A 24,804-nucleotide genomic window follows, 5' to 3' on the forward strand; every position below is an offset into this window, starting at 1 on the left:
CGTGCGGCGGAGCACATATCGATGTGTACATGATAGCAGGTACCTGTACCGATCCGGCCGCTGCCCTTCAAGTTGAAGCCAGCAGCTCGCCGAGTCAAGAAGAGACAAAGGAAGTCGAGGTTCACGGTTCTTCGACCTGTGAGGCATTCATCTACATACCTAGAGACTCTGCATTCTCTCTTTTTTCCGTGTTCAGAGGTGCGGGCTGTCCGTCTGCCCGCCTTGGCTTGGACTTGGTCTCAAAGGTCGCCGTACATAGTGGCTCCCTTATATCGTCACCGGTGGCACCAGCTGATTGGGCCTGCCTCTCCCGGGGGGAGGGTAGACGAGCGCTAAGCTCGTCAGAAGTGCAGGCGACGACGAGCAGTGTGACTGTGTGAGCAATACAGGACGCCGGAATTCATCTCGTGCCGCCTGAAAGTAAGTAGAAGGAGGTCAGGTAGTACCTGACCTGACCTGACCTGACCTGACTTGACCTTGACGTGCTGCTTTTTGTCTGCGGTTACGAAGATTGGGATTTGGATCGAAATCACCTAACCTGCCTTTGCATGTCGGTAAGCGGTAAGTTAGTCGAGGTTATTAGGCAGGCTCCGCCCCTCTTTCTCCAATTGTCCTGTCTTTCATTGATTGCTTGTTCCCGTGCAGCGCAGCAGTGCGTTGCCTCGACCAGTGCCCAGTGCCCAGTGCCAGTGCCAGTGCCAGTGCCAGTACCAGACCAAACCCGACCAAACCTGGCCTCCAGCTCCCTTATTGTTGTTTATTACACGCCCAGGTTGCCTGCCTTTGATGCTTTTTTAACCTTGGGGACTACCAAAGACTAACTGGCTTGGACCTGGTCAGACATCCATCCAATCCATCCAGTACTGGCCCTGGGGCTGTGGCACGACGCCCACCCTTTCTGCCTTCCAACTCTTTCTCCCTCCCCCAGTCTGTCTGTCTGTCTCCAGTTTGCCAGTCTGCAGTCTCGCCCTGCAACTGCTGCTGCTGCTGCTGCTGCTGCTGCGTGCTGCGAGTCCGTCCTGCTGCCTTTTGGGACAAACCACCCCCGAAGAAAAAAGAAAAAAAAACCACACAGAGGCATTTTGGTCTTTGCCGTGCAATCACATACGGGGAAGCATCCAAAGTGGGGGTTTGTTCTAAACGGTCCCAGACACCCACTTCCGAGAAAGGCTTCCTTCCTATTATCGTCGCCCCCAACACCATAACCAGCCCAGCCCTCTCTTTCGTTCTTCTCCATTCACCCACCTACCAATCTCACCTAACCTGCCTCACAACTTGGGAAGACTCATCACATCACTCCTCCCTAACTTCCAATACTCGAAAGAACTTGCCTGTCCCTTTTATTCACAGTACCAAAGGGGTCATTCATCCCCAATCATCCTTCTTCTTCTTCTTTCTCAGCTGCTACCACCAACAGTTGGACTGCTGCACAACCGACTTGGCGCTTGGTCTTAGATACTTTTGGCCTTGCCCTCCGGTATCAAAAAAGGGCCAGCCATTGACTGATCCATTCCATCCATCCTACTTTACTTTGCTCCCCCCGACTCTCCTCCCTCCCGGCTGTTAGTGCCAAGAAACGTCGTCCACTCTGTTCGCCCTGTGGCTCTCTTACACGTTCTTGCCTCCAACTTTACCTATCTCCGTCCTCCGTGACCACCCAAACCCACATCACCCTTTCTTCGAAGCCTTCCATACCAACATCACATATATTTCCATCTGCGCTTCATCACCACCTGGAATTCCCGTTCCACCAAAACAACCCAACCCCCAACCCACTTTCAGAGATAGGCTTTTAGCGCGCCGGCCATCTGCCATTCTCCTCCTCTCCCATTCGCCACAGCAGTTCATCTCAAAACCCCGACGACGCAATTGCACCAAAGAGTGGCTGCATCGAATTGTTTAGTTCGACGCAGTCATTTTTCTTCAGACCAAAGCTACTCCCTTTATATGTCTGAGTATTGTCATCGGGATTTTATGAAATTTTGCCCCCATGGCTGATCAGTGCATCGTTTGTCTAGAAAGCCTAGACGTGCACCCACTGGTTGTTCCACCTTTGCAGCAGAGTGACCCTGATGTCGTCGATGTGCCACATGACACAGCCGGCGCATCTGCAGCTGCAGATGCAAGTACCGGTGCCAGTGACAGCACTCTTGCTGTTAGTGTAGCACCAGCACCAGCAACAGCAACGTCTGCTGAATATGATGCCGTAACAACGTCCACATCCACATCCGACGACTTTGTCGCCGACGAAGACAACAAAATCGCCGAGATCGAGACATGTGGTCATATACTTCACGACGTCTGCCTGCGACAATGGACAGGAAAGGCCAACAGCTGTCCTATATGCCGCCAGACATTTAACTCGGTCGTCGTTTATGACAGAGTTGGAGGTAAGTCTACATATTTACAACCCGCACTTATAAGCCCCAAGTCCATGTGGAACTCCCCATAACTGACATATTCGCGACAGGCAACAGACTCGACTCGTACGCCGTGGCAGACAAGAAACAAATCGCCGAATTCGATGCGCCATCATGGCTCGCAGAGAATCCCGAACCGGAGGAGCCTGCCCAACCATGTCCCATTTGCAACCGGAGCGACCAAGAAGACATTCTGCTACTCTGCGATAGCTGCGACGCGCCGTACCATACCCATTGCATCGGGCTGGACCATATTCCTCGCGGCCACTGGTTCTGCATGGAGTGCGCCGATGAGGGTGCAGCGCTTGCCGCAGCTGAGCTGGTCGACCCCGAGAGTGGCCTGTCGAGGCTGGCCGGCTCTTCCGACCATCAGTCCGACTTTATGCCCCGCACCCAAGCTACACTACGCCGCGAGCGCCAACGAGCTCGCTCGGCCGAATGGCAGGGCGCATGGGGCGAGATCGCGGGGCGTGTCTGGGATGTTCTGGATATTGACTTGAATAACCCCGAGGAGGACGAGGCCCTGCTGAATTACCGCCGAGTAGAGCGGCGGCGTGGGGGAACGCGACTGGGCAACGGGAGCTATCACCGAAGCGAGTTTGAGAGATGGCAACAACGCCTTCACATTGCGGATCGCCTCGGATCGCTCGACGTATTCACAAACGGCATTCCTCAGGGCCGAAGCCTGGCCCGGTCTGTGCGACAGACCCCTCCGCCACCGCCGCCCCCGCAGGAGACTCCGGAAGAAAAGGAGGCCTGGGGCGCTTTAGAGATGGCGAAGAAGGCTTTGGGCACGGATCGGTCTGCCGAAGCTACTACACCCAACCCCCGGAAGCGCCGCAAGTCGCGCTCGACCACAGCGTCGCCGCAAGAACCGGTTCCGGAACCTGAGCGAAAGCTAAAGCGACCTCGAACAAGACGAGTCCCCCATGACAGCGCTGAAGCCTCGTCCTCTAGACAGTCGCAGGCTGGACCGTCTTCGTCATCTGCGGCACCGCCACCAGCAGCAGTGACATTACCAACACAACCCGCTGCTCAGGCTGCTTCTCCTCAGGGTACGGCAGTACCTTCGTTCTTGTCTACTCTTTTGAAAGAGGTGGAACTGAGCACGCCCTCGGACGACGAGAATGTGCGGACAGTGCTCGGCGTTTCTAAGTCCAACAACGAACACTCGTCGCCTGCATCCTGTCCCTCGCCTTCGGGGTACAGCAGCCCTCGTGCGCTATCGGCTACGCCGCCACCGCGAGGAATCAGCGAGCGATCCGCTTCGCCTCTCACACTTACATCCCGTATCGAGCCCATCTACCCGCCCGCCAATTTCTCACCGAACCGGAACGGATCGCCGAGCCGAATGTGCGGGAGCGACAGTAGCGACTCGGAGTCAAAGCCTCGCCGCCAACAACACAGCCCCAAGCGAAACGGAACCGCGTCTTTGGAAATCCGCCACCCCCGCCCTCGTCGTCAACATACTACTCCCATCAAAACTAACGTGGCGGGACGGTCGCCCGAATCGTCGCCGACTCGTGGATCGCCCACCCGAATTGCGCTCCCTCTGAAGACCAAGGAAAACATCTCCGCCATCACCAAAGCAGCTTTGAAGCCACACTTTAGGGCTGGTAGCATCAACGCAGATCAGTATACCGCCATCAACCGCGATCTGTCGCGCAAGCTCTACATGCAAGTTCCGGACGAGGGGCTGGATCACGATACAAGACTCAAATGTGAGACCTTGGCCTCTCAAGAAGTGGCCAAGGCCGTCGCCGATTTGAAGACCGGAGTGTAATGGAGACACTAATTTTCACGACTTATGAGGGCACGCACTTTACGATATCCGGCGTTTTTATCTGGGGTCTATGGCTTGCTTTTACATGGACAAACTCATCCGGCCGTGTTTGCCGGTGGATTTCGGTCTCACGGGGTGACTATATGGTGCCATTTACACGGTGCTTCAGGGTCATGCGAGACAGGGAAACAGTTGTGTTGGGGGTCTAGGCTGTTTTGTACACCACCAGGCTCACATCTAGAGCGCTATAGACTTCTTGATCACGGACGGAGTTTGGCCAGCATATATGTGCATATCAGCGGCGTTCATGGGCATTCGCATGCTTCTGAACAAGGCATGGCTTATGGTTTTGATTTCGAGTGTCCGACCTGTACTATTACTAGTCTTTGATGTTATTGGGAGTACAGCAGCTTATCGGACCTGAGAGCTTTGGCCTGGCTAGCATGGACAAGCAGCTGGCAGTCAACCATGTGGGGGTGGCCTTGTAAGGCTGGGCAGTTCTCAGGGAAAGATCGGTCCAAGGGTTTCGAACGGGAGTAAACGGGAAGAATTGCCGGCGGAGCTCGTGTCTGCTCACGGTTCCGGATGTAGAGTTTTGTAGATAGCTAGAGAAAGATGGTGCAACGAATACACTGGTTTCTCGTCATCGATTAGGGCTTATGGTGATCCGCCGTGAAATGGACAAGCCGATGGATCAGATGGATGGCACATGCAAGTCTGGGTGGGATTTGCGGATGTCCATATCTGCCCAGTCCCATTCGCATGGCTCTTGCCCCAGGCTTCATGCTAGATTTCATCTACGCTTCCCGGCGGATGACGAATACGAGTAGAACAACCAACTATGAGACGGACCCGGACGCATTTCTTCACGATTGCCCACCTCGCCTCACGGGAAGGGTGACAGGTGGTCGTGGTCGTGGTGGGAGGCGGTCAAGCTCAGGGCGGCAAGTGATGAGGGGCAGCATAAAGGATCACCTGCTTCCTTCCCTTGTGGGACTACTGCGATCTATTTTCGGTGGCGTCGTAAACATGAACACGACGATAACCACGTTTGTGCGGCATCAATCGGATAACGCGGGTACCTGGCAGATCAGCGCCAAACAAAGGACAGACGGGTCTGTTTAGAACGTTTGCCAGAGCCAGCCCAAAATGGGAAGCTGTAGATACGTGCTGTAAATCCGTGCATGAGAGCCAAAAGTGCAAATTGCAAATACACTCGCTCTAGACATTGGATCTAGGCACGCACACATGCGTGCAGCAGGACCCTCCAGTCTGAAAGCGATGCCAGTTCACGAGACTGCGGGTGCATGGTTACACAGCATTAAGATCACGAGAAAAAGAAATGTCAGCAGTATCTATCTAACAGCCAACCCAGTATGATTTTGCAGGAGCCGCTAGCGAAAAAAGACTGCGTTGAGTCGCTCTGGGCACGCGTAAATGATCATGACTCCGTGGGGAAAACGCCTGATAAGAACAACCAAGCGTTTTCTGCGTATGTCCTGAAGATAAGGATTTGTGCCGGTGAAGAAGGAAAGAAGAAGAGGAATCGGAGAGCGAGCGCAAAACGCTGATGGTTTTGTCTGTTGGCGGGAGAGGCTGGTGGTGGGGCTCGGCAGTATGTGCAGCTGTGGCTTGGTGCTTGCTTGTGGCTTGCTTGTGGCTTGTGCTGCCCGTGGCTTCAGACCTGCTTGCTGCATGGATGCGTCGATGTCTCCTTTATTTCCATGGCAGTAACACCCGATACGCATAGCAAACTATCGGATTTTCTGGAGTCCGTTGAGTCATAGAAGCGACTGTCGCAAGATCCCCTCTAACCATTTTTGTTTTGTTTTGTCTCCACGGGCAAGTGAGCTCAGCACCAACTGAACAGGGCAACAGCCAGTGTCAGCTTCTTAGCTTGTCAGCTTGTTGACCCCACCAGCGACATCATGGCCGAGCCGACCACGACGACGGGAGCTTTTTCTAGGTTCATGCAATTGCCCAAAGAGCTACGGGATGCAGTCTGGGCATACGCCCTGCCAGAGGACGTGCCGGAGCTTCTCTTCTACGACGGGCCCGAAATGCTGCCGACGGACGAGCGGGCATCCTCCGTCCTGGTCAACACGGGCTATCCGGCCCTGATGCACGTATGCGCCGAGTCGCGCGCCGTGGCCAAGCGCGAAACCTACTTTGAGTTCTCCCGCGACGCAGACGCCGAGGTCCCCCGGCGCAGGTTCCGTCCGGAGCTCGACGTGCAGTACCTCACCGTCTGGGACGCCGAGGACGCGGCCCCGGGCCCGGGCTGTCGGCACGTGACGGGTCTGGGCATCATGCAGATGCGCTACCAGTGGATGTGCGCGTTCGAGACGTACACGCACCTTGTGGCCGCCGATTCTGTGCCGGCCGCGCCAGGAGCAGCAGCCGCAGCAGGACGAGATTCGGCCACAGACAAAATCACTGCTACCGTTGCCGTCACGCCGTGGGCGACGACCGGGGGGCTCCTGGACGACCACGCGCCCGGCACTTCCAGATCCCCGGGCCCGCGGTACCGTTCGCGCGTCCGCTTCGTCGACGTCGGGTCGCTGCTGCTGTCGCGGTCGGGCGTCGCAGAGACGGAGCGGTTCCAGAAGATGGAGCAGTACATGCACAACGTGTACAAGGCGCGCTGCGAGATCGACCCGTCGTTGGACCCGGACTCGCCGCGGCCGCACTTGCGGATGGGGGTGTTCGAGATGTGGCTGAAGGATAGCAACGGGTCGCCTGGATGGCATCCTGCCGACTACTGATGCTCGCGATCCGAGATGAACGTTGAAGACGTCGGATAATAATAATACAATATACCTACATTGAAGCTGGAATTGTTCGGGTTCAATCCACTTGGTGATGTCACGCCGTCACTTCAGTCCCGTGTAGATTTTTACAGGTCATAATCTTGACGTTTTACTTCGTTGTTTATTCATTTGGTATTTGACGCAGTCATCCGCAAAACCACAGCCGGCGTACTAAAACACGAGCTTAGAAGGGGACGACAATCTTCTTCGCCGAGACGCCAGCCTTCTGCTTATCGAAGGCCGCCTGCAGGGAGTCGACACCCCTGCCCACAAGCTCGGGAGCAGGCGCGGGCTTGAGCTGGCCCGACTTGAGGGCGCCGGGGACAAAGTCTTGCCTGTGATGATGGAAATGTCGTTAGCCATTGGCATTTCATTCGTCGATGGAGATATTCGGAACTTACCAGACGGCCTTGCCGACATCGGGATGTTGGGCGAAGATGGTGATGGCGAAGACTGAAACAATGATTGTTAGATTACGCGCACGGCATGTTACGACAACAACGTCGAGCGTGGGGTTTCTGGTGTGAGGACTTACCACCCGTGGCCTTGACGTTCTCGGGCAGGCCTTCGGGAGGCGGCAAGACGGAGGTCATCTTGCCTCCGCCTAGCTCTGACACCACTTGAGCGGCCTGCTTCTCGCACTCGGGCAGGCCGATCGCTACAGACCCCTTAATTAGCAACTTGTTCATACCAACACCAATACGCGTTTAAGAAAGGGGGAGAAGGGGGCGGGAAACTTACCGTCGTAGACACCGACGAGCTCGCCCTTCTTCAGCTCGGCCACCAGGTTCTGCACGAGGTCCTTGTCGCCGTAGTCGAGCACGGTGCGGGCGCCGAGGCTCTTGACGAGCTCAAAGTTGCGGGGCGACGCGGTCGAGACGACCTCGTAGCCGGCGGCGACGGCCAGCTGGACGGCGGCGGTGCCGACGCTGGAGCTGCCGCCCCAGACCAGGACGGTCTTGCCGCTCTTCTTGGTGGGGCTCAGGCTGGGCTTGTCGAGGCCGAGGTGGTCGGGCTGGAAGAGGCCCGCGGCGGCGGTGGACAGGGCCAGGGGCAGGACGACGCCCTCCTCGAAGGAGACGTGGTCGGGCAGCTTGGCGACGCTGGCGACGGGCGCCGTGGCGACCTCCTGGAAGCCGGCCTGGTCGAGCTGCTTATTGCCGAGGTACTGCGAGTGCACGATGACGCGGTCGCCCGTCTTATAGGTCTGCTCGGCGTCGCCGCGGCCGACCTCGAGCACCTCGCCCGCCAGGTCCTCGCCCAGGACCGCGGGCCACTCGCTGATGAAGGCGCCGTAGTCCTGGATCTTCCAGTCGACCGGGTTGATGGCGACGGCCTTGACCCGGATCAGCAGCTCGCCCGGGCCGGGGGCGGCCGAGTCGCGCGGCGCCGTCCGCAGCTTCTGGTCCTTGCCGTCGAGGAAGGCGGCTTTGTGTTGGTTCACCATCTTGTTGTTTTTTGGGGGGGATATACAAGTGTGTGCTTGCTTTTGGGCAGTAGTTGTACCGTATATGTTTGAGGAAGAACAATGTAGGCGGGAGAAGTATGCGAAGTAAGTATACTTATGTTAGCCGTGTCGGTCACTGAAGAATGAGAATGACAATACTGCTCCACCACATATGGAGCCAGGGGGATAAAGAAGGGTTCACAGCCGGCAGGCATTTATTTGACATCATCGATAATGGAAGCCCCCCCCTTTTCCCCCGGTGCCTCCGCCCTTTCTATTCTTGTAGGTTCGGGGACGTTCCACAACCGGCATGCAGCGATACACTTAAATCCGTGTCGGCTACACGTAATTACATGCAGCCTCCAACCGGACAAGCGATCAAGGCGGGGCCGGGATCTCTGCAACACGACGACGCAAATCTTGCATATGCCATTTCACACAGCGAGGGGGCCGATCTCCCTTTTTCCGCATTTCTTGACCGCGCCTGTAGGTTAGCGACTGCGCTGTACCTACACTAACCGCTGCCACGTACGTTGATCGCAGGATCCGCTCTCGTCGGGCTTGGACGCTCGATTGAGGCAAATGCATGGTTTCGACCCCGATTGTCCGCTCACGTTCTAGACCGCATTAGCCAAAGCACCGAAGGCGTTCTACAACTGGCCGGAGATCCGCCGGTGGTGCTATCATCGACGTTAGAACGTTGTACGTCAATTCTTGCGAGGCGTATTAGGCCGAGGCTGGCCCGTTTTTGGACCCCTGCTAAGTTGTGCCGCGCATATGCCGAGGCACTCTCGCTGGCAGGCTGGCTTGATAATCAGGCTTGCTTACATATCCGTTGTGCTTCATCTGCATGGTTCGAAAGATCTGTAACATCCCTTGCATTGTCTTGGCTACCGGGGTTTACGGAGATACGGTATGCGCCTACTGGCATTTGGCAGAATTCTGGTAGAACATAGGTGTGTCATCGCCGAGAGGGAGGGTTTACGGGTCTTCTTTCGGGACCCTGAGACAAGAGCCCATAGGCATCCATATCTGGAGGTCAAATGTATAAGGGAGCAGTGACATATTTGTGCCCAAAGCTACAAGCGCGTTCAAGAGATGATTGACTCCAAGATGGTAGTTTGTCCAACTAATGAAGTTGCCCCCCCGCCCAGCATATATGTCAAAGACGTCTGCCGCTCGCTGTTTCCAAAAACCAGAGTAGTAGAGGCGGTATGAACTCCTAGGGTCGCATGCGCATATCGAACCTCGTATGTCGCCTGCCACGTCCTCGGAAAGATGTGCTTATTGTTATCAAGAACTTATCCTTGGTCTGCTGAACAGGACCGGGACGTCTTTCTCCTGTATGTGGTGAGAAAATTGTGCAATTTCTCAATGTAGAAACTACCAACTGCTCTGAACAAGCTAGCCGTGTCCTCAGCCAGAGACGAAGAAGAAGAACAAACAGTAAGACTTCATCCGAACACATACATGTCAATTAGACTGCCCAAGTCAGACACACGAAGACCCTCGTGTCGGGCTGGGGACCGGATAACCAACCACCGTAACGAGATCCCAGAGGGCAACGCACCATCACAAGCCTATTCTTGCCAAGGGGAGTAACTTCTTGTCCATCAAGTCTCACAGAGCTTATCCTGTTGTCGCTTCAGGCCGGCTTACCTGCTCAGCCGCTTGTTGTGCCAACTCTTCTCATTCACGTTTCTACTCAACATGGGCATACAGTCACAAGCAAGATAGTTTCGAATGAAGTAATGGGTGAATAATTGAGAACTCTTTGGCTCTCTATACACGGAAATGTGCGGATAAGGGCGTGGATCGTCGTAAAACTATACATCAGGTACACATCCGCAAATGACAAGGCAACCCGCTACCCTTCGATGCAACCAACTCCGTACGCACGCGGGGGAAAGCCCGCTGGCCCCCCCCTTACGACAGGATCCAATCCCTGCCCAGCACCCAACTTGTTTCCCTCCCTCTTCTTGCCCGATGTGACCTTCGCTTCCCTTCATTTACCAAAAAAAGCCCAAACCCATCTCGGGAACTGCCGCAGCATCTCAAGATGCCCCTAGTTTTCTCCACACAAAATCAAAATAGAAGCTGGAAAATGGCTTCTGCGGCAGGAAGCAGAAATGCTGCGCAATGCTGTAGCCAACACGTTGGAGCGAACTCAACAAGTATGAAAGGTCGTGAAGTGGTATCATGTGATCTGACCAGAAATAGCAACCAAGTCCCCCCGATACAGACGCCTGGCAGAGGCGGCCAGAACATAAAAACCAAGTATGCGAAAAGAAGATGATGCGAGAAATGAAAGGCGGACCACAAAAGGTGCCGATCAACAGCAAACTCCGACGAGGTATAAAAACGATATAGGGGAAATAACGTGTTCCCGTAAAGGTCGTAGGTCTATAAGACCATCGTATAGTATAAACCCTTGGAACGATAAAAGTATATTCCGAAAGAAAAGAAAAAATGGAATAGGCGGCGGGATCAAGGCTCTTCGACGATGCCCTCCCCACCGGCATCGTCTCGCCACTCACGGCTCTTGTCGGTGAGCTTCTTGACGCCGCCAATCCGAGCGGCCCAGAGGCTTTCAATGGGTGTGCGGAACGTGTAGGCCCGTTGGCTGCTAATGACGCCAATGGCTTGAAGTACTGCCTTGCGGCTGTCGCGGCTGAAGACGGCAGGGTGGTTCATCCACTCCAGGCTGGCTTCGAGTTCGGCGTCTAGTGCGGACACCGTGCTGTTATCAATGCCGACCGTGTTGCGGAGCGTCAAGGCATCGTTTGACCGAGATCGAGAGAGAGGCGGCGGGTAGCCGTTGACTGCCGAGGATGACGCCGAAGCCGTCGGGGAGGGGCTGTGCTTTCGATCAGGCGTTGCCGACGTAGGCGAGCCGTCCGCGCCGGGGTGTGGGGTTGACGGGGCCGACTTTTGCCCAGGTAGGGGCGGCGGCGGAACAGGTGGCAGGCCACCCTTACCAAGACCCCGGAGAATCGTTCTGGTCTCGTTCAGGAGGGTGTGGGCGCGATCGTGCTGGCCTCGAGACACTAGCGTCAAGGCTCTTGTGAGCATGTCCGAGGTAAGAAGTTCCATCCGGCGTTGGACAATGTTGGGATGAGGAGGAATCGGAGGAGCGTTCTGCCATGATGACTTCTTCGGGTCGGCGGCGGAGGGAGGAAGCATGGTGATGGCCAGGAGCGACGGTCGTGGCAGGTGGATTATGCTGCCTTCGCGCAGAATATCACCCCATACTAGGTCCGCTTGCAGCAGAGGCAGCTCCTCGACCGACAGAGTGCGTTGGTCTTCCTGGTCCATTGGCCCACCCAGGGCTTCCAATCCAGACACGATCGTCTCCCACGGATCCTGCGGGAGTTGGTCCTGAGAAGCCGTGTCGGGAAGAATGACCAGCTGCACGAGGATGTCCCTCTTGTCGCCAAATCGAAGGTCCCCAAGCGACGCTTCCGCGTCGCGCCCAGTAGCCCTTTTGGTGATCTGGAGAGCGCCGCTGATCTTGTGGAACTTGGCTGGGGAGCCCTCGGGAAGCTTGAGCCTGAGCTTCACATTCTGATGCGACAAAGTCTGCATGGACCCCAAGCAGCCAGCCAGGCACTCCCGAAGCATCATCCAGTCCTTGACGTACGTGTATGACGCCTTGGTCCTCGTGGACAACTCAATCATTGTATCGGGCTTGTGCGTCATACCCAGGCCGAAGGAGTGGATGCTGATCTTTGCAGCTTCCGCCCGAGACACCACAAAGTCGACGCTGTCGGCGTCTGATGTCGATGCATCACTGATAAGCATGATGGACGCAATCGGGTTGTTGTACTTGCGCTGCATCAACAGATCCATAGCAACGTTGGCACCCTCCACAACATCCGCACGGTGGCTCTTCTGGCCAACAGGTCGGATGGATGCAAGCACGTTGTTCCATCCATGCCAGGCTTTGGTGGTCATGCCAACGATTGGCACACCACCACCTCCCGACCCAAAGGTCACCAGACCCATGCGGTCACGCTCTCCCAGGTTGCCCACCATGAATTTGAGGGCGTCGCGAACCAGGTTGATCTTGACTCCCTGCATCGATGACGAGATAGGCACAACCACCACAACGTCGATCGGTACGTGTACCGTGGAGAACAGCGGGCTCTTCACAAAGTTGGTGTATTCGGTCGGAGCAGTGGTGCTGGATTTGGGACCGCCCCAAGACGATGCCTGGGATGAGACGCGCTGCGTGCGTTGCGAACGGCCCCAATCGTCCTCGTCGGTCTCGGACATGTCGGCTCGGTCGAAGTCGGGACTCCTGACTGGCGATACCTCGGTGGCGTTCAGGTCAAGTAGTGCCTGCTGCCAAAGCTTGAGCTGGTTTCGGTTGCCGAACCTGAGATGGAAAGACGGCAGCTCCGACACGGAGAGGCTCAGAGTAAGTACGTTCTCGTCTACTGGGGGCGGTGTCAGTTTCGTGCACTTCTTTGGATTGTCCGACGGGCCAGGCCTACCATTTCCAGTCTCGGTGACTTCATTGAGGTGCTTCTTGATCAGAATGGAGCCCTTCAAAGTGCACCTAGTCGCTTTCTTGGGATTGCCGTTTTCGTCCCACTGCTGCGCTGCCGCCAAGTTCTTCTTCTCTTTTACACAGATGAGCATTTCGGCAAACAAGAAACACTCCAGCTCCTGCCACGAGACCTTGTCTTTTCCGACGCGCAATGTGCCATAGAGACGAAGTTTGCCGAACCTGGTGGTCTGTTAGTACAAATGAGCGACTAGGTCCAAGAGCTATCGCAGCCTTACCTGTGGAAGTCCAGGCCATGCCAGTTGTCAACGCGATTTCGTAAGTTCTCCGTCATTTCTTCGAGCACCTCTGGGGGCTCGTAAGGATAGAATCGGGGCTTGTTGCTCCTTGCGGGAGAAGGCGGCCTCTGCGGGAACGCATCTTCGATCCGCTGCTGAGGCATCGGCGCTGCGGAGCCGAGGTCCTCCGGGTCGGGTCTCCATTTGTTGTCCGGAACTTCGACTGTCACCAGGCAGGTGAGAGTCTGTTGTTGCCGAGACTTGTTGATTGTGGGGAATTCAGACCGTACCGTGACGGTAGGCGGGGGAATAGGGTTTCGTGTTATCGTGCGCGGGCTTCCCGGCGTCGTTTCCATTGCTTGCAGATCGTAATCATGACGGCGCGAGGGGCCGCTTTGGGCCGTTTCAGCGTATCCGGTAGATGAAGCAGCGCCCGTTGCTTCACTGTCGCTGCGGGCGTGGCGCGAGTGGGTTGTATATCGCTCCGAAGGTGGCGCATCACGACTGTCCCGATCCCGGTTTTCTCGAAGACTGCCCCTGGTCACACTTTGGCCTCCACTCGATTGCGGACCTCGGCTGGACGGCACCGGGGGGTCATCCCAAGGCCCTCCTGTTGGTGTAGGTGTATGCTGCGATCGGGAATCGCTGGTAGATACGGATCGTACCATGTTGGTTATTTTCTCTGCAGAATGGGCAGGCCCATCAGAATTTTGGCTCGCATTGTAAGCAGCAGATTGGACCTTACCGATATCCAACACGTTGCCCCCGCGACTCGTGTCGAGGTGCAGGGGCGCATCGCACGAGGGGCAATACTGCGACTCGAACTCGCGAATGAATTCGTAGAAGCAGGCCTCGTGGGAGACATGCGAGCATTGGAACTGCAAGATTCGCTCGCCGCGGAGGGTGTGCTCCAGAGGCTCTTCGCAGACTGAACACTCGCTGCCGACGAAGGTGCGCTCCCGTCGAGTACGAGTGCGGTCCGCCATCATGCCTGACATATTGTTGACCGCACGAACCGTGTCCCGCGAGGACACGGATGCTCCTGATGATCGAAGCGACGGCGTTCGGCGCGGGGAGCCGTGGATGTTGCCGGCGGCAATGGAATGGTCTAGAGGGGGGCGCAAGTTAGCTATTGCTGTCTGACCGCAGTGGCGATCGGGCGTTGAGTAGATGCTGGGCGCTTCTGCCCGACTTCTAGTGGCCACCCGAAGTGGTGGTGGCTCAGTCTAGCGATTGAGTGTTTTGCGCCAGCTCTCTCAACGGCTCGATGGTTGTACAAGCCAGGATGGCGCCTCTCGAAGAACTCACTCTTTTCAGGAAAGGAAGGGGTTGGGTAGTTATCCCAATCGTCCCGTGCGGGCACTGGATGTTGCGGTTGTTTCGGTTGTCTGTTCTTCTTCTTGAAGGAACTCAAGGAACGGAAAGAGCGAGAATCAGACGTCTTGTTGGACACTCCAAGCTCAAGCAGGCTGGAGACCTGTGCGTCCCGGGCCCTCTGCTCTTTTGCAAGACCTTGTGTTTTTGACGATGACCGACTAAACATGTGGCCGCCAGGTACCTAATAGAATTAGGTGGATGGCGCAAGGGTTGAGTTTAAAAAGAGAAAAGATTCAGTATGCTGGGTACGCGACGGTACAGCAAGTACTGCATGTAATGTAGTAAGGAAGTGGTCTCCGCCGGGGCGAACCTGGGTATACGGATTGGTGATCCAGACCCGTCGAGGAACTTGGGTTGGTTGGTGGTGGTTTCTTGGGAACGTTATGTCGCAGGTGGTTTGCGTACCCCGGGGTCTGTTTCAAAAGGTGGTATCCTTAATGCTGGTAGTCGAAAGTCTCAAAAAAGGTGGCGCATCGCGTTTATGTATACGCTTCGTTGCGTTGGAACGGTTTGCTTTTTATTTGCTGCCTCTTTTTTTTTACCCCTCTGCTACCCGAGTGAGACGGTCTGACGGGACGGTTGAAGCTTTGTCGCCTTGTCGTTGGCAGTTGTCGGAGAGAAGCTTGAGCTTATTTGCCAATTCAGCCCAGAGGGAAAAAGACCCGACGCCTTCCTGATACCTCGTGCAGCGTGGGTGTGTGCTGGCAGGCAGGCAGGCAGGCAGGCAGGCAGGGAAAAGGTACTTTTTGAGATGAGATCCAAAGCGTTGCATGCGCGGTGCCTGGCTAATTGCCCGTTTCCTTCCTGATCCAATGAGGAGAACAAGAAAAAAACAGGGTCTGCTGGAATTGGCCAAAAAGCAGGATCTAGCGCAGGTCCGGTCCCGGTCCCAGTTTTGGGTCGGTTCGAGGAAAATAGTAGTAGGCGTCCCAAGGTTTGGAGTGGTTCGAATGTAGGGATTGCGCTGCGATGCGATGCTGCGCTGCTGGTCAAGCGAGGCCAATCAGAGCTGACAAAACGCAACCTCGTCCTTTCGGCGTCCGTTGCAATTATGTACTAGAATTCGGGTTCCGCCCTTCCTCTTCGTCGGTCGTCGCGGGTGCGCGTGTGCCTAGCTGCTTCGAAGCCCGTTACAAGTTGAAAGGCAACAGAACAATGGCCTGCGAATCCGGTGCTTCCTTCGTCCGGTTGGGGCGGCTGCGCCACGTCCTACCTAGCCTGGATGGGCGATAGATAGAAGGAACAAATAATAGAAAACCAAGTCGTTCGAGTCGTGAAGAGAAGAAAGAGACGTAAAGTAAATATGCGAATAGGTTCGGCCGGAGTGAGCGCCAGAGTCAGCGTCGCAGAGAAACAGAGAAAATCCTAATAGCAACGGGGTGCCCTTATATGAAGTAACAGGTGCTGCGTGCTGCTGCCTGTACTTTGATTATAGGGAAGCGAGCAGCCTGCAATTTGAGCGTGCCGGTCAGGGTAGTCAAATGGGTCAAATGTGATGGGAGGGAAAGGGAAAGGGTGCCCTGGGCGCGGCAGTCAGTCAGCAGTGTAAAAGGACCTTTTCCAGCCGATCGGTAAGAGGGAAAATTTGGGGACTCCTATGGGATATTATTTCATTTTGACGGCCGTCCTCTTCTCCCCCCAGGCTGCTACACTACCGCAGAGCATCGTGCATCTCGACCCTCGCCGCGCGCATGGCTCTGCTGCCGTGGGCCAGGCATCCAGACCCCTCCCGTGGCTAGCCCACGGCCAGTTTGCCCAGTCTCAGTAATGAAGAACCTAGTCGGCAGGGCACCGCTTGCAACGGCCAGCAAAAAAGCGACAGGCTTGTGAGGGTGGAGGCAGGCTACTGTGAGAAGGTGGGGTGCCTGCAGAAGAGAAAAAGAGATGGTCGCCATGCGCTTGCCGGGGGCCCCTGTCGATGACACTCCAAGCACTCACAAGTACCTCGGAACTGTACTTGGAGATACTCCTCGACTCGCAGCGCTTGAGGTCCTCCTCCCCCGATGGCCTGATTAGCAGAAGCCGGGGTCTCGATGTTCGCTCATCCCCAGCCAGCCATGAAATTTATGGGCTTCCTTTTCCCCTTGGTCTTCCAGCGAGTGCCTCCTCTGCAATACCATTGGAAGTCGCGGCAACGCGGTTAAGAGAGGGGGCTATTCGCTCTGTGAAGCATTGATAGGGGCTCGTAGACTCCAAGTACGCAAAAAGCAAGCACTAGGTCAGCCAACCGGAAGGATCTCGTGATGCGCACCTAAATCATTATGCGTCAACCCCATCCAGCGCAGGCAGGCTGGGCTGGGCGGGCATCAATAAGCGGCAGTCTGGTCAGAGAGAGCCGGGCGATCAGCCCTGACTCCTTCGGGGGGCTCTGTCCGGATGCGTGGATCTCTTTCTGCCTGGCCATCATGCCTTCGAATGCTGGACGGAAGAGAAGGCTATGGGTATAGATGTACACACCTACTCCATACTCTAACCCCCACCAATCTGGAAACGCCCACATGGCCCCCTCAGCCCCTTTCGCCGACTTTATAAGCAGTACACCAACCTGAGGAACATACCTGTGTACGTATACAGTCAGTCATCTGCCTCGGCTTTTTGACGACATGACAGCTTTGCCGTACGGGGTTGGCACGATGAATCCTACCCACACGACTGTCCTAAAGGCAATTCCAACCACCGCCTCCAGAGCAGTTTTTGACGTGTGCGCTACGGCGGAAGTTTGTGCAATTGAGTTCGTCGACACGCCACTTCCGGCAAGGAGCGCTTCTAAGAAAAGAACCGGGGGGTTGATGCAGCTAGTAGGACATGATTCGCAAAAGTCCACGGACTAACGTCCAAGGGATCGGCTGAGGACTGAACTACAAACACATGTAAGTACTTACTAGTTGCTAGCAGGCGAAAGGAGACCTCATTAGTGTGAGGGATCCGAGCGCAGACCTGACGCCACTGCAATGTGGTAAGAAAGAAGCAGTGACACTATCCCATCCTGTTTCGTTTTTATCTCAGCAGTATGTATTCATGCTGCTAGACAAGGTAGCATTCGCCCATGGTAGAAATCAAGGTAGACGAGACGCATAGTCTTTGACGCCGAAGGCTATAAGTGTAGTGATATGTGTATATTATTAGCACTTTTTGTCGGCCGGTTGCACGTGGTGGCCGCAGAAACCCTTGGCTCATAAGGCGGGGTTGCAGAACCGCCAACATCGTATTACGATACAAGTGAGATTGACACGCATACAAGTCTGCAGTATGCTCAATGCATAAACATGGATAGCCACAGGAGGGCGAGGTTTTCGCCCACGATGACCGCGGATTTGCGCACTTGAGGGGCGAAATTTGTCGTCTTGACTGGCTGCCAGTCTATGATCCCTGAGCAAAAATTCTCCGGCTGTTGTTTGCTCCTGCTAGGGTACTATGCATACCATTGGTATTTTGCAAGGTTGAGAGAGTTCAGTCACTAATAATAAATCAGAGTTGACGAAAAGCAACTCGTCCTAGGGTTTCCCGGACAGAGTACTTCAGCTGTAATCTTATCTTGGATTTGCGCATCTTGATTCTTATGGGCACTAGAATCGATGCTTCGGACGACGTCAACTCTGTCCCGTAAACTCAGTCCAAGATGCATTGCAGGTTTTCTGGGATACGATCTTCATCTTTTATGCTTCAGTCGTGCTTTTGATTGTATTGATCAATGCAGATTATATTCCGTAAGCGGCGCCATGTTCTGTTCGCTAACCTGTTCAGACATTCGCTCCCACATAACATCGCGCGGGTTGATAATGGCCAAAACCCTGAGCTGATGTCCTCATGGGTGTCAGAGCTACCACTGTTTTCTATCAGAACTACCCTTCACAGGACAGTGACAGAGTGACAGCGCGCAAATCATAGGGTGCGGGCCGTATTGGCCCCCCGCGTCAGGGCTGTTTGTGGCTGTCCGTTGTGGAGTGTCTGTTCACCTCTTATACTAGTATGGCCAGACTAGGAGGTGATGGGAGTTCGAAGTAGCATCCTATATGTATTCATTACTCACAGATGTCTATCCTGTGGCACCTGTCGTCATTCATCAGGTATTGCGAGTCATCAGGGTGGTGGCTAAACCTGTTCTTGAATGTTCCTGACCACGCTATTGCGGAGCAACACCACCCCCACCTTTGCGGAGCGGGACGAGACATATGTACACCTCGGCAAGCGAAGAAGCAATATCATGTACCTTGCCAGAGCCGACCTATATCACCGGTGGCTGTTTGGTGTCGACAGCTATGTAAGTGAAAACCTCGCAAAAAATGTATTTTGCCTGTCAACGCCTCTCCTTTCAGTCGCCTTGCTTCAGCATACCGGCGCAGTTTATCCTTGCGGCCAGCAAGGGTTGCATGTCAAAGTCCCTTGTGAGACGTCTGCATTAGCCCCAGCAATGTCGGTGGATGCTTTCGCTCCCAGCAAATCGGAAGCCGATCCAGCAATCAGGGACCAGTCAGAGAAACACCTGAGCAAGCTTCAAACAAGCCTGCTGCGTCGTAGCTCTAGCAGGCCGGTAGCATCTCAGCGCAGCGCAGGTATTCTTTCCGACCTGCATTCCTGGCCTGATCCGACGCCTTGCTGCCATAGTCACGGCAATTCCGTGCTCCCAAACGGAATGCGGAGTGCATCTAGCTGCCGAGGTCATGGAGGGATGACCATTCTGAGGCTCGTCCGACTTGTCGCGTAAGGCAGCCTTTTGGTGAGACTTGAGTCGCAGACGGTTAAACGGAGCAGGGCTACTTGACGCCCGTTGCAGACGCAAAGACCCGTGTCTTTTGTGAGTTGTTAGTTGTCATAAACAATGTCCAGGTCACCATCATCATATTCAAGAAAGCCCCGCAGCATCAATCGAGACCTTCGGGACCCCTAGGTAGGCTGCTAGATTTCTCAATTTCTAGAAACTTCTGGTAGTCATTCGGCACTCGATAGTCGTATCCGATGCCAACACAAGCACTTTGCATACATTATTGAGCTGGGTGGTGGCCAGCCCAAGGGTGTGCGTCGAAGACTCGACTGCGACTGGGAGTGGCCCACTAAACAGTGGGGTCGGGCTTATCGTCGAAATATGACATGCGTTCCATCGCCAACCAGGGGAAATGCGATCAATACCACTTGACCGGTCATATCGGTGTCTCGAGCAGGAACAGTCCTGCCCCTCGTCTCGTGGCGTCGTCTTCCGTTTCTGGGTGAGACCAGCCGGCCAGATGTCTTTCTTCGGGCACAAAACATGCCATTTCCACAGGAGAATGGATTTCGAAAACTGCCTAATTCCGGGCCGTAGATGTCGCGAGGCTGCTGACGTCCCACGATGGAGGGACTCCGAGGACTCTCCTCTCTGGCCTTCTTTCTGTCAGACGAAACATGGTGGGCAGCAGCTGGATCTTGCCTGATCTCAGATCTGCCGCCAAATCCCCCAGGCCGTGTTTCAAGTCAGGAGTCGGAGATCTTATCTGTCATGGTATATGATATGCTGGATGGAGATCCATCGGCTCCGGCATACCTTAGCGTGCAGACAAACAGTTCTCTCCTATTCCTTCCTAGCCTGGGTCAACAGTCTCACCGGAGACCAGTCCGTAAAAGCGCGCTTTGCAATGGCAGCTTCCTATCCTGGAGGTGGTCGCCCAGCCCAACATAGCGCGGTATACTGGGCACCGCTGCCGTCTACTAGTTTCGCCCGATCATGTTTGTCACGCCAACAACGGCTTGGTTTGCTGCCGCGCGGTGCGTTGACACCTGCAACTCTGGATATTTGGAACTAATGGTAATCCTCCATTGGCGAGATTTGCAATGTTTGACGTGGAGGTCGACGTCTCCTGGTGACCGAACGCTAGCTGCCCGGCCTCAAGGGTCCCCCCTATTGCAACACTGGCGAGAAGTGTTATTGGGGACACACAGCATCGTGGGTTGAGACTACTGGGGCATGCTGCACACGCGCGCTAGTGCTGTTGCGAGAGGGCTAGCTTCAGGACAAAATATGTGTAACCCCCTAATGTGATACCGTGAACGTCTTTCTGGAAGCCGTGCTATCCACTAGTTCCAATAGCCCCCGACGCGGAGCATTACTAAGGCTCAAGCTGTCAGTATAGCTCCGACTTGGCGTCGTCTAGTTTTGTGTCCCTCTGCAAGATGCGGTCGTGCGGATCGTGTCTCGAGTCAATCAACCTGCATCTTGTAGCCAAACTCGAATAAGGACAAAATGCCATCGGATAGTGACCAAAGGTTTTGTTTTTGGCCAAGATGCCAGTCGGGAGTCGCCGTCATCTTCGGCCACGCACCACGGTCGATCAAGCGCTTGCCGTATCAGTAAGTGAGTCCCTTCCCCTCATCACCAAAATCAGCGGAGCCGCCGATCGGATGAACTGTATTTGGCGGGGCTGCTTCCAGCTACAATCACCAGACTGTACCTACCTAACCTACTGTACTCACTAACACGCACAGCCTTAGGTAGGCTGGGTCCTCACTGTGGCCCAATTCCAAATGAGGCTCCTGTCAGGTTCGACTCCTCCTGTCATTATCATCTCGAGCCGCATTGGAGCATGACCCAGACGAGAGATTGCGAAACCCTTTTGATCAATTCTTTTTTTAAACAGGACTCGACCCGGTTACCAACCTGCAGCTGTGCGTGGCTCTGGGCTGAACGATGAAACAAAGTGGCATCATGCATAGGTAGTCGGACATGCCGGTATTCCACAAACGCCCACGAACGAATATGCAGGAAGAAGGAGGGGAACACACACACACACACACAAACCATCGAGAATGAGGACCTTGGAGTAGGTATTCGGTCGGCGGGGTTAGGTTAGGTGACCTGGATTGGCCAGCCTCATGTACTACCTACATATGCTTCAAATACTTTACAGATGACATGACTACTGGTCATAATTCCACTAATTGCTGTCGCAGGAGTCGCAGGCCTGAACTGCGACGCTGAGTTAAGGCGGACAGCGACGATGTCGTCAAGAAACCACCTGTTGCAGTCACTGTCGGCTCCGGATAACAGGTATTACAGCTGGGCTGCATCGCCCCCGCCATCACTGGTCAAGGAGATTAACGGGCTGCGAAACAGTGCAACACAACTTCTTACCGAAGTCCCAGGTGCATTCTGAGCAGCATCATATTCATCACCGATTCTGATAGACGGACCTCTTTTTCCAGGTTACAGGGCCAAAAAGTGGAATGTCGATGATACTCGGGCCTTGGCTGGCTTCTTCCGACATGGACTTTAGTTCCGTTTGGGGAATGGAAGCAAAAGGAGGACGGAGGGTGAAAACTTTGGTCCTGCTAATGGCGAGGATACGTTGCTATAGATGTCCACTCATATATCGCGACCAAGGTTCATTCCTTCTTTTCCCTTTTTTTTGCGCAGGACGGCACTCGACCGGCTAATCAATCACGCATATCGAACCATACGATAGGTACTCGTGTCTGCGCCGCACGTGGGATGGAAACATGCAAGAAAGTCGCAAGTCACACGAATGAGTCTATTCCACACACATCGTTTCAAGTCCGCCTGTCCCTTTCAGACGAAATGGCACCGAGCCTGGCTCACCATTTTTGGAATCTTTCTGGTATCCTGACCGGATGACGTGCAGAAGAGGAGTGTGGAGGGTGTTGAATAGAGGCAACTAACCAACGTCGGTTGCTCGTGTAACAATTGCTCGTGTAACAGACAATCCATCGCAAGAGGGAGAAAGAAAAACGTGTGACCCCTCACTCTCCGACCGGAGGTGAGGATCGGCCCTTGGGTGAGATTGGACTGTCCGTTCGCGACTCCGCCGCACAGACGCTCGCTCCCTTGACATCTGGTATCAATCGGCGATATGCTGGTCTGTCTACACAGAGTCTACAGGCAGACAGGCCTAACATGTGGTACATTGCCAGCTGCCACTGTCCACACTGGTTGGCTACTCCCTTAACCTCAGTTTTGAAACAACCGCGGATCTGACCTCCTCGCAGCCGCGCCGCCGATCTATTAAATGCTCCGAACAGAAGACACCAGCATGGCGGGAAGGGAGGGGGAGAACAAACAACGTGAGTCAACCATGGGCAAGAAGAAGCAGGTACATCTCCTTGCATACCCTCGCCCTCCCGGGCTGGCCAGTTGAGATAAACAAACGAACGATGTTGCATTCAATGTCTTGCGACTGCTACATACCGTCATATCGCGTTGTGTACATGCATGTACTTTGCGCTGCTGCAGCTGGTTTTGCGGTAGCGGGCCTCTCCTCCCTCCCGGACCCGGAACCCAAGGATGCTCGCCCGCTGGTTCGTTCGCTTGCTCGCTTAATGTACTTTTCGAGTACTGCTCATGATTCCAACTCTCCAACAGCATTCGCGCGCACACGTCGGCCTGTTCTGCCTGCTTCGTCCTACAGGTTCGCCATATGACCAAAGGTCGAAAAGAAACTTCTCTCCCCTTTCTTTTCCTCCAGCTCTGTCCTCCTACTTTTCTTCTTCCATGCGACTGAAGAGGAGGAAAAGCAACAGCGAAAAAGTACATAGCAAATAGTAGTTACTTGCCGAGCACAGACAGGCTACGCTACGTATTGCTAGCGCCCCAGCGGGTCTTCTTCCCCTTGGGATCGTCGTCTTATGGGCGAGCAATGGTGGTTCGACAGCGTGACATCGCGTGCCAGACCTCCTTAGTCATGAAGGGGTGCCCACGACCCCTGTTCAGCCACCCACACGCTGTCCCGAATCAACACGAGCAGAGCAAGGGAGAGAGAGAAGATGGCTTTGCCGCTGGCTTGGGTCCAATCCGTCGAGCGTGCACCCAAGATGGCAAGTTGGCCATCTTCATTGGACAGTGCACCTGTCTCTACAGAGATATATTAAGAAAGGATAGGAAGGTGTCAATCCCCATTGCGGGTCTTTGGGGGTATCATGGTTATCTAGGAGCGACAGCCATATCAAGCTGCAAAAACGCAAGGTGTGCCCTGGCACTTACAGCAAGGTGGACAGGGGCGGATAGGGTTTTCCAAAGTAAGTAAGGCAGGCACATGCACTGCATATCCTCCGGTGTCTGACTCTCTGCCTACTACTGCCGGCACGCAATGCAGCGGCTGTCGGGTTGGTATTCCTTCGCGAAGAGCTCGCTTCTCGCCTGACTGCGTGATCACGTTACCTGCAGTTGCAGTTGCATAGTCCCACTACGATTTTAAAAGTCCGCCGCCGGTCGCCCCGGTGGGCCGTTACGTTTGTGGCCTCCTCCTCCACGAGAAAAAGGGCGTGTCGCGAAAAGGTATCCAGTGAGGGGGGGTCCCATTGGGCTGCGCTATCTCAGAGACGAACAGGTAACATCCAGGCTTGGTTTCTTTCCATAGTAGCACTCACTCTCCATTCGGGCGCCTCCTCGATTCGTTGACGATTTGTGTTAAAGCAGAGTCGCATTCAATATGGAAAGCACTACTGGATATAGGCATTGAGAATCCGATCCCTGTCTTATCTCTCTTCCTGGCGGATTGCGATCTCGACTCCAAAAACTTGGCGAATGAATGAAATGAATGGACTTACTCAACTTACTCGAGGTCTCTAGCCACTGGCAGCGACCCTATCCCGCCACCACCTTCTCGATCGGGCCGTCTGCGATAACTCGATATCTAGTAAAGAGCCAGACGAAAACGGTATCGCATGCAGCGCATATAGAGATATATCATTCATTATCTTGGAGAGCGGTGAAGATCTTATTCACCGATGGCCTTCGGTTTCCGTGTGTGTGGCACCACGTCCAAAGAAAGAAAAACCATAATGTGCCTTGTGCAGCAAATTTGACATTTGACAGTAGTATGTAATAGTAATACAATTCTGCTTCTGTAGCACGACGGCCGGGTACGCGCACCATGCCTCCCCGGTTGCGCCGCCCACTCGATCGTGTCTCGCCTCGGCATTCCTACTGCCGCGAGCAGTGGGGATTGTTTGAACAGATACATCAGACAGAGAAAGACAGAAGCAAAAGCCGTTAGAGAGGGATCAACGGCTGTGCTGGCGAATTGTATGGGGATTGCGGTTCTTTGCACAGCCGCCCGCATGTCTCTCGTGGCCCTGCGTGTCTCATCGTCCCGAGTTCCTTGGGCGGTTGAGGCTTGTCCGGAGATGAGAGGGGCCGAACATCCCACTCCATCCCAATTGACACCCCAACGTCCGGGCTTCTCGCCCGAGTGG

The 24,804-nt window shown here is 54.8% G+C and overlaps 4 protein-coding genes across 4 annotated transcripts; 2 read left to right on the top strand and 2 right to left on the bottom strand.

The window, feature by feature from the left end:
• Positions 1-1,990: 1,990 nt before the first annotated feature.
• PG986_000766 (uncharacterized protein) lies at positions 1,991-4,203 on the top strand (the record flags this gene model as incomplete). The annotated part of the gene is made up of 2 exons (XM_066836988.1): positions 1,991-2,390; positions 2,471-4,203. 2 exons carry the CDS (start codon positions 1,991-1,993, stop codon positions 4,201-4,203), a joined length of 2,133 nt encoding a protein of 710 aa, XP_066705881.1.
• Positions 4,204-6,131: 1,928 nt separating this feature from the next.
• PG986_000767 (uncharacterized protein) lies at positions 6,132-6,968 on the top strand (the record flags this gene model as incomplete). The annotated part of the gene is made up of 1 exon (XM_066836989.1): positions 6,132-6,968. The coding sequence occupies one exon, from the start codon at positions 6,132-6,134 to the stop codon at positions 6,966-6,968; it is 837 nt and encodes a 278-aa protein (XP_066705882.1).
• A 229-nt stretch (positions 6,969-7,197) lies between these two features.
• PG986_000768 (chaperonin 10-like protein) lies at positions 7,198-8,460 on the bottom strand (the record flags this gene model as incomplete). Its single annotated transcript, XM_066836990.1, has 4 exons — positions 7,198-7,348; positions 7,415-7,466; positions 7,549-7,671; positions 7,755-8,460. The coding sequence occupies 4 exons, from the start codon at positions 8,458-8,460 to the stop codon at positions 7,198-7,200; spliced, it is 1,032 nt and encodes a 343-aa protein (XP_066705883.1).
• A 2,487-nt stretch (positions 8,461-10,947) lies between these two features.
• On the bottom strand, positions 10,948-14,791 carry PG986_000769 (uncharacterized protein; the record flags this gene model as incomplete). Its single annotated transcript, XM_066836991.1, has 3 exons — positions 10,948-13,192; positions 13,249-14,356; positions 14,557-14,791. The coding sequence occupies 3 exons, from the start codon at positions 14,789-14,791 to the stop codon at positions 10,948-10,950; spliced, it is 3,588 nt and encodes a 1,195-aa protein (XP_066705884.1).
• Positions 14,792-24,804: the final 10,013 nt, after the last annotated feature.

Source organism: Apiospora aurea (genome assembly GCF_038362705.1).
Source record: "Apiospora aurea strain CBS 24483 chromosome Unknown utg000001l_segment0_segment0, whole genome shotgun sequence".
NCBI classification, from domain to species: domain Eukaryota; kingdom Fungi; phylum Ascomycota; class Sordariomycetes; order Amphisphaeriales; family Apiosporaceae; genus Apiospora; species Apiospora aurea.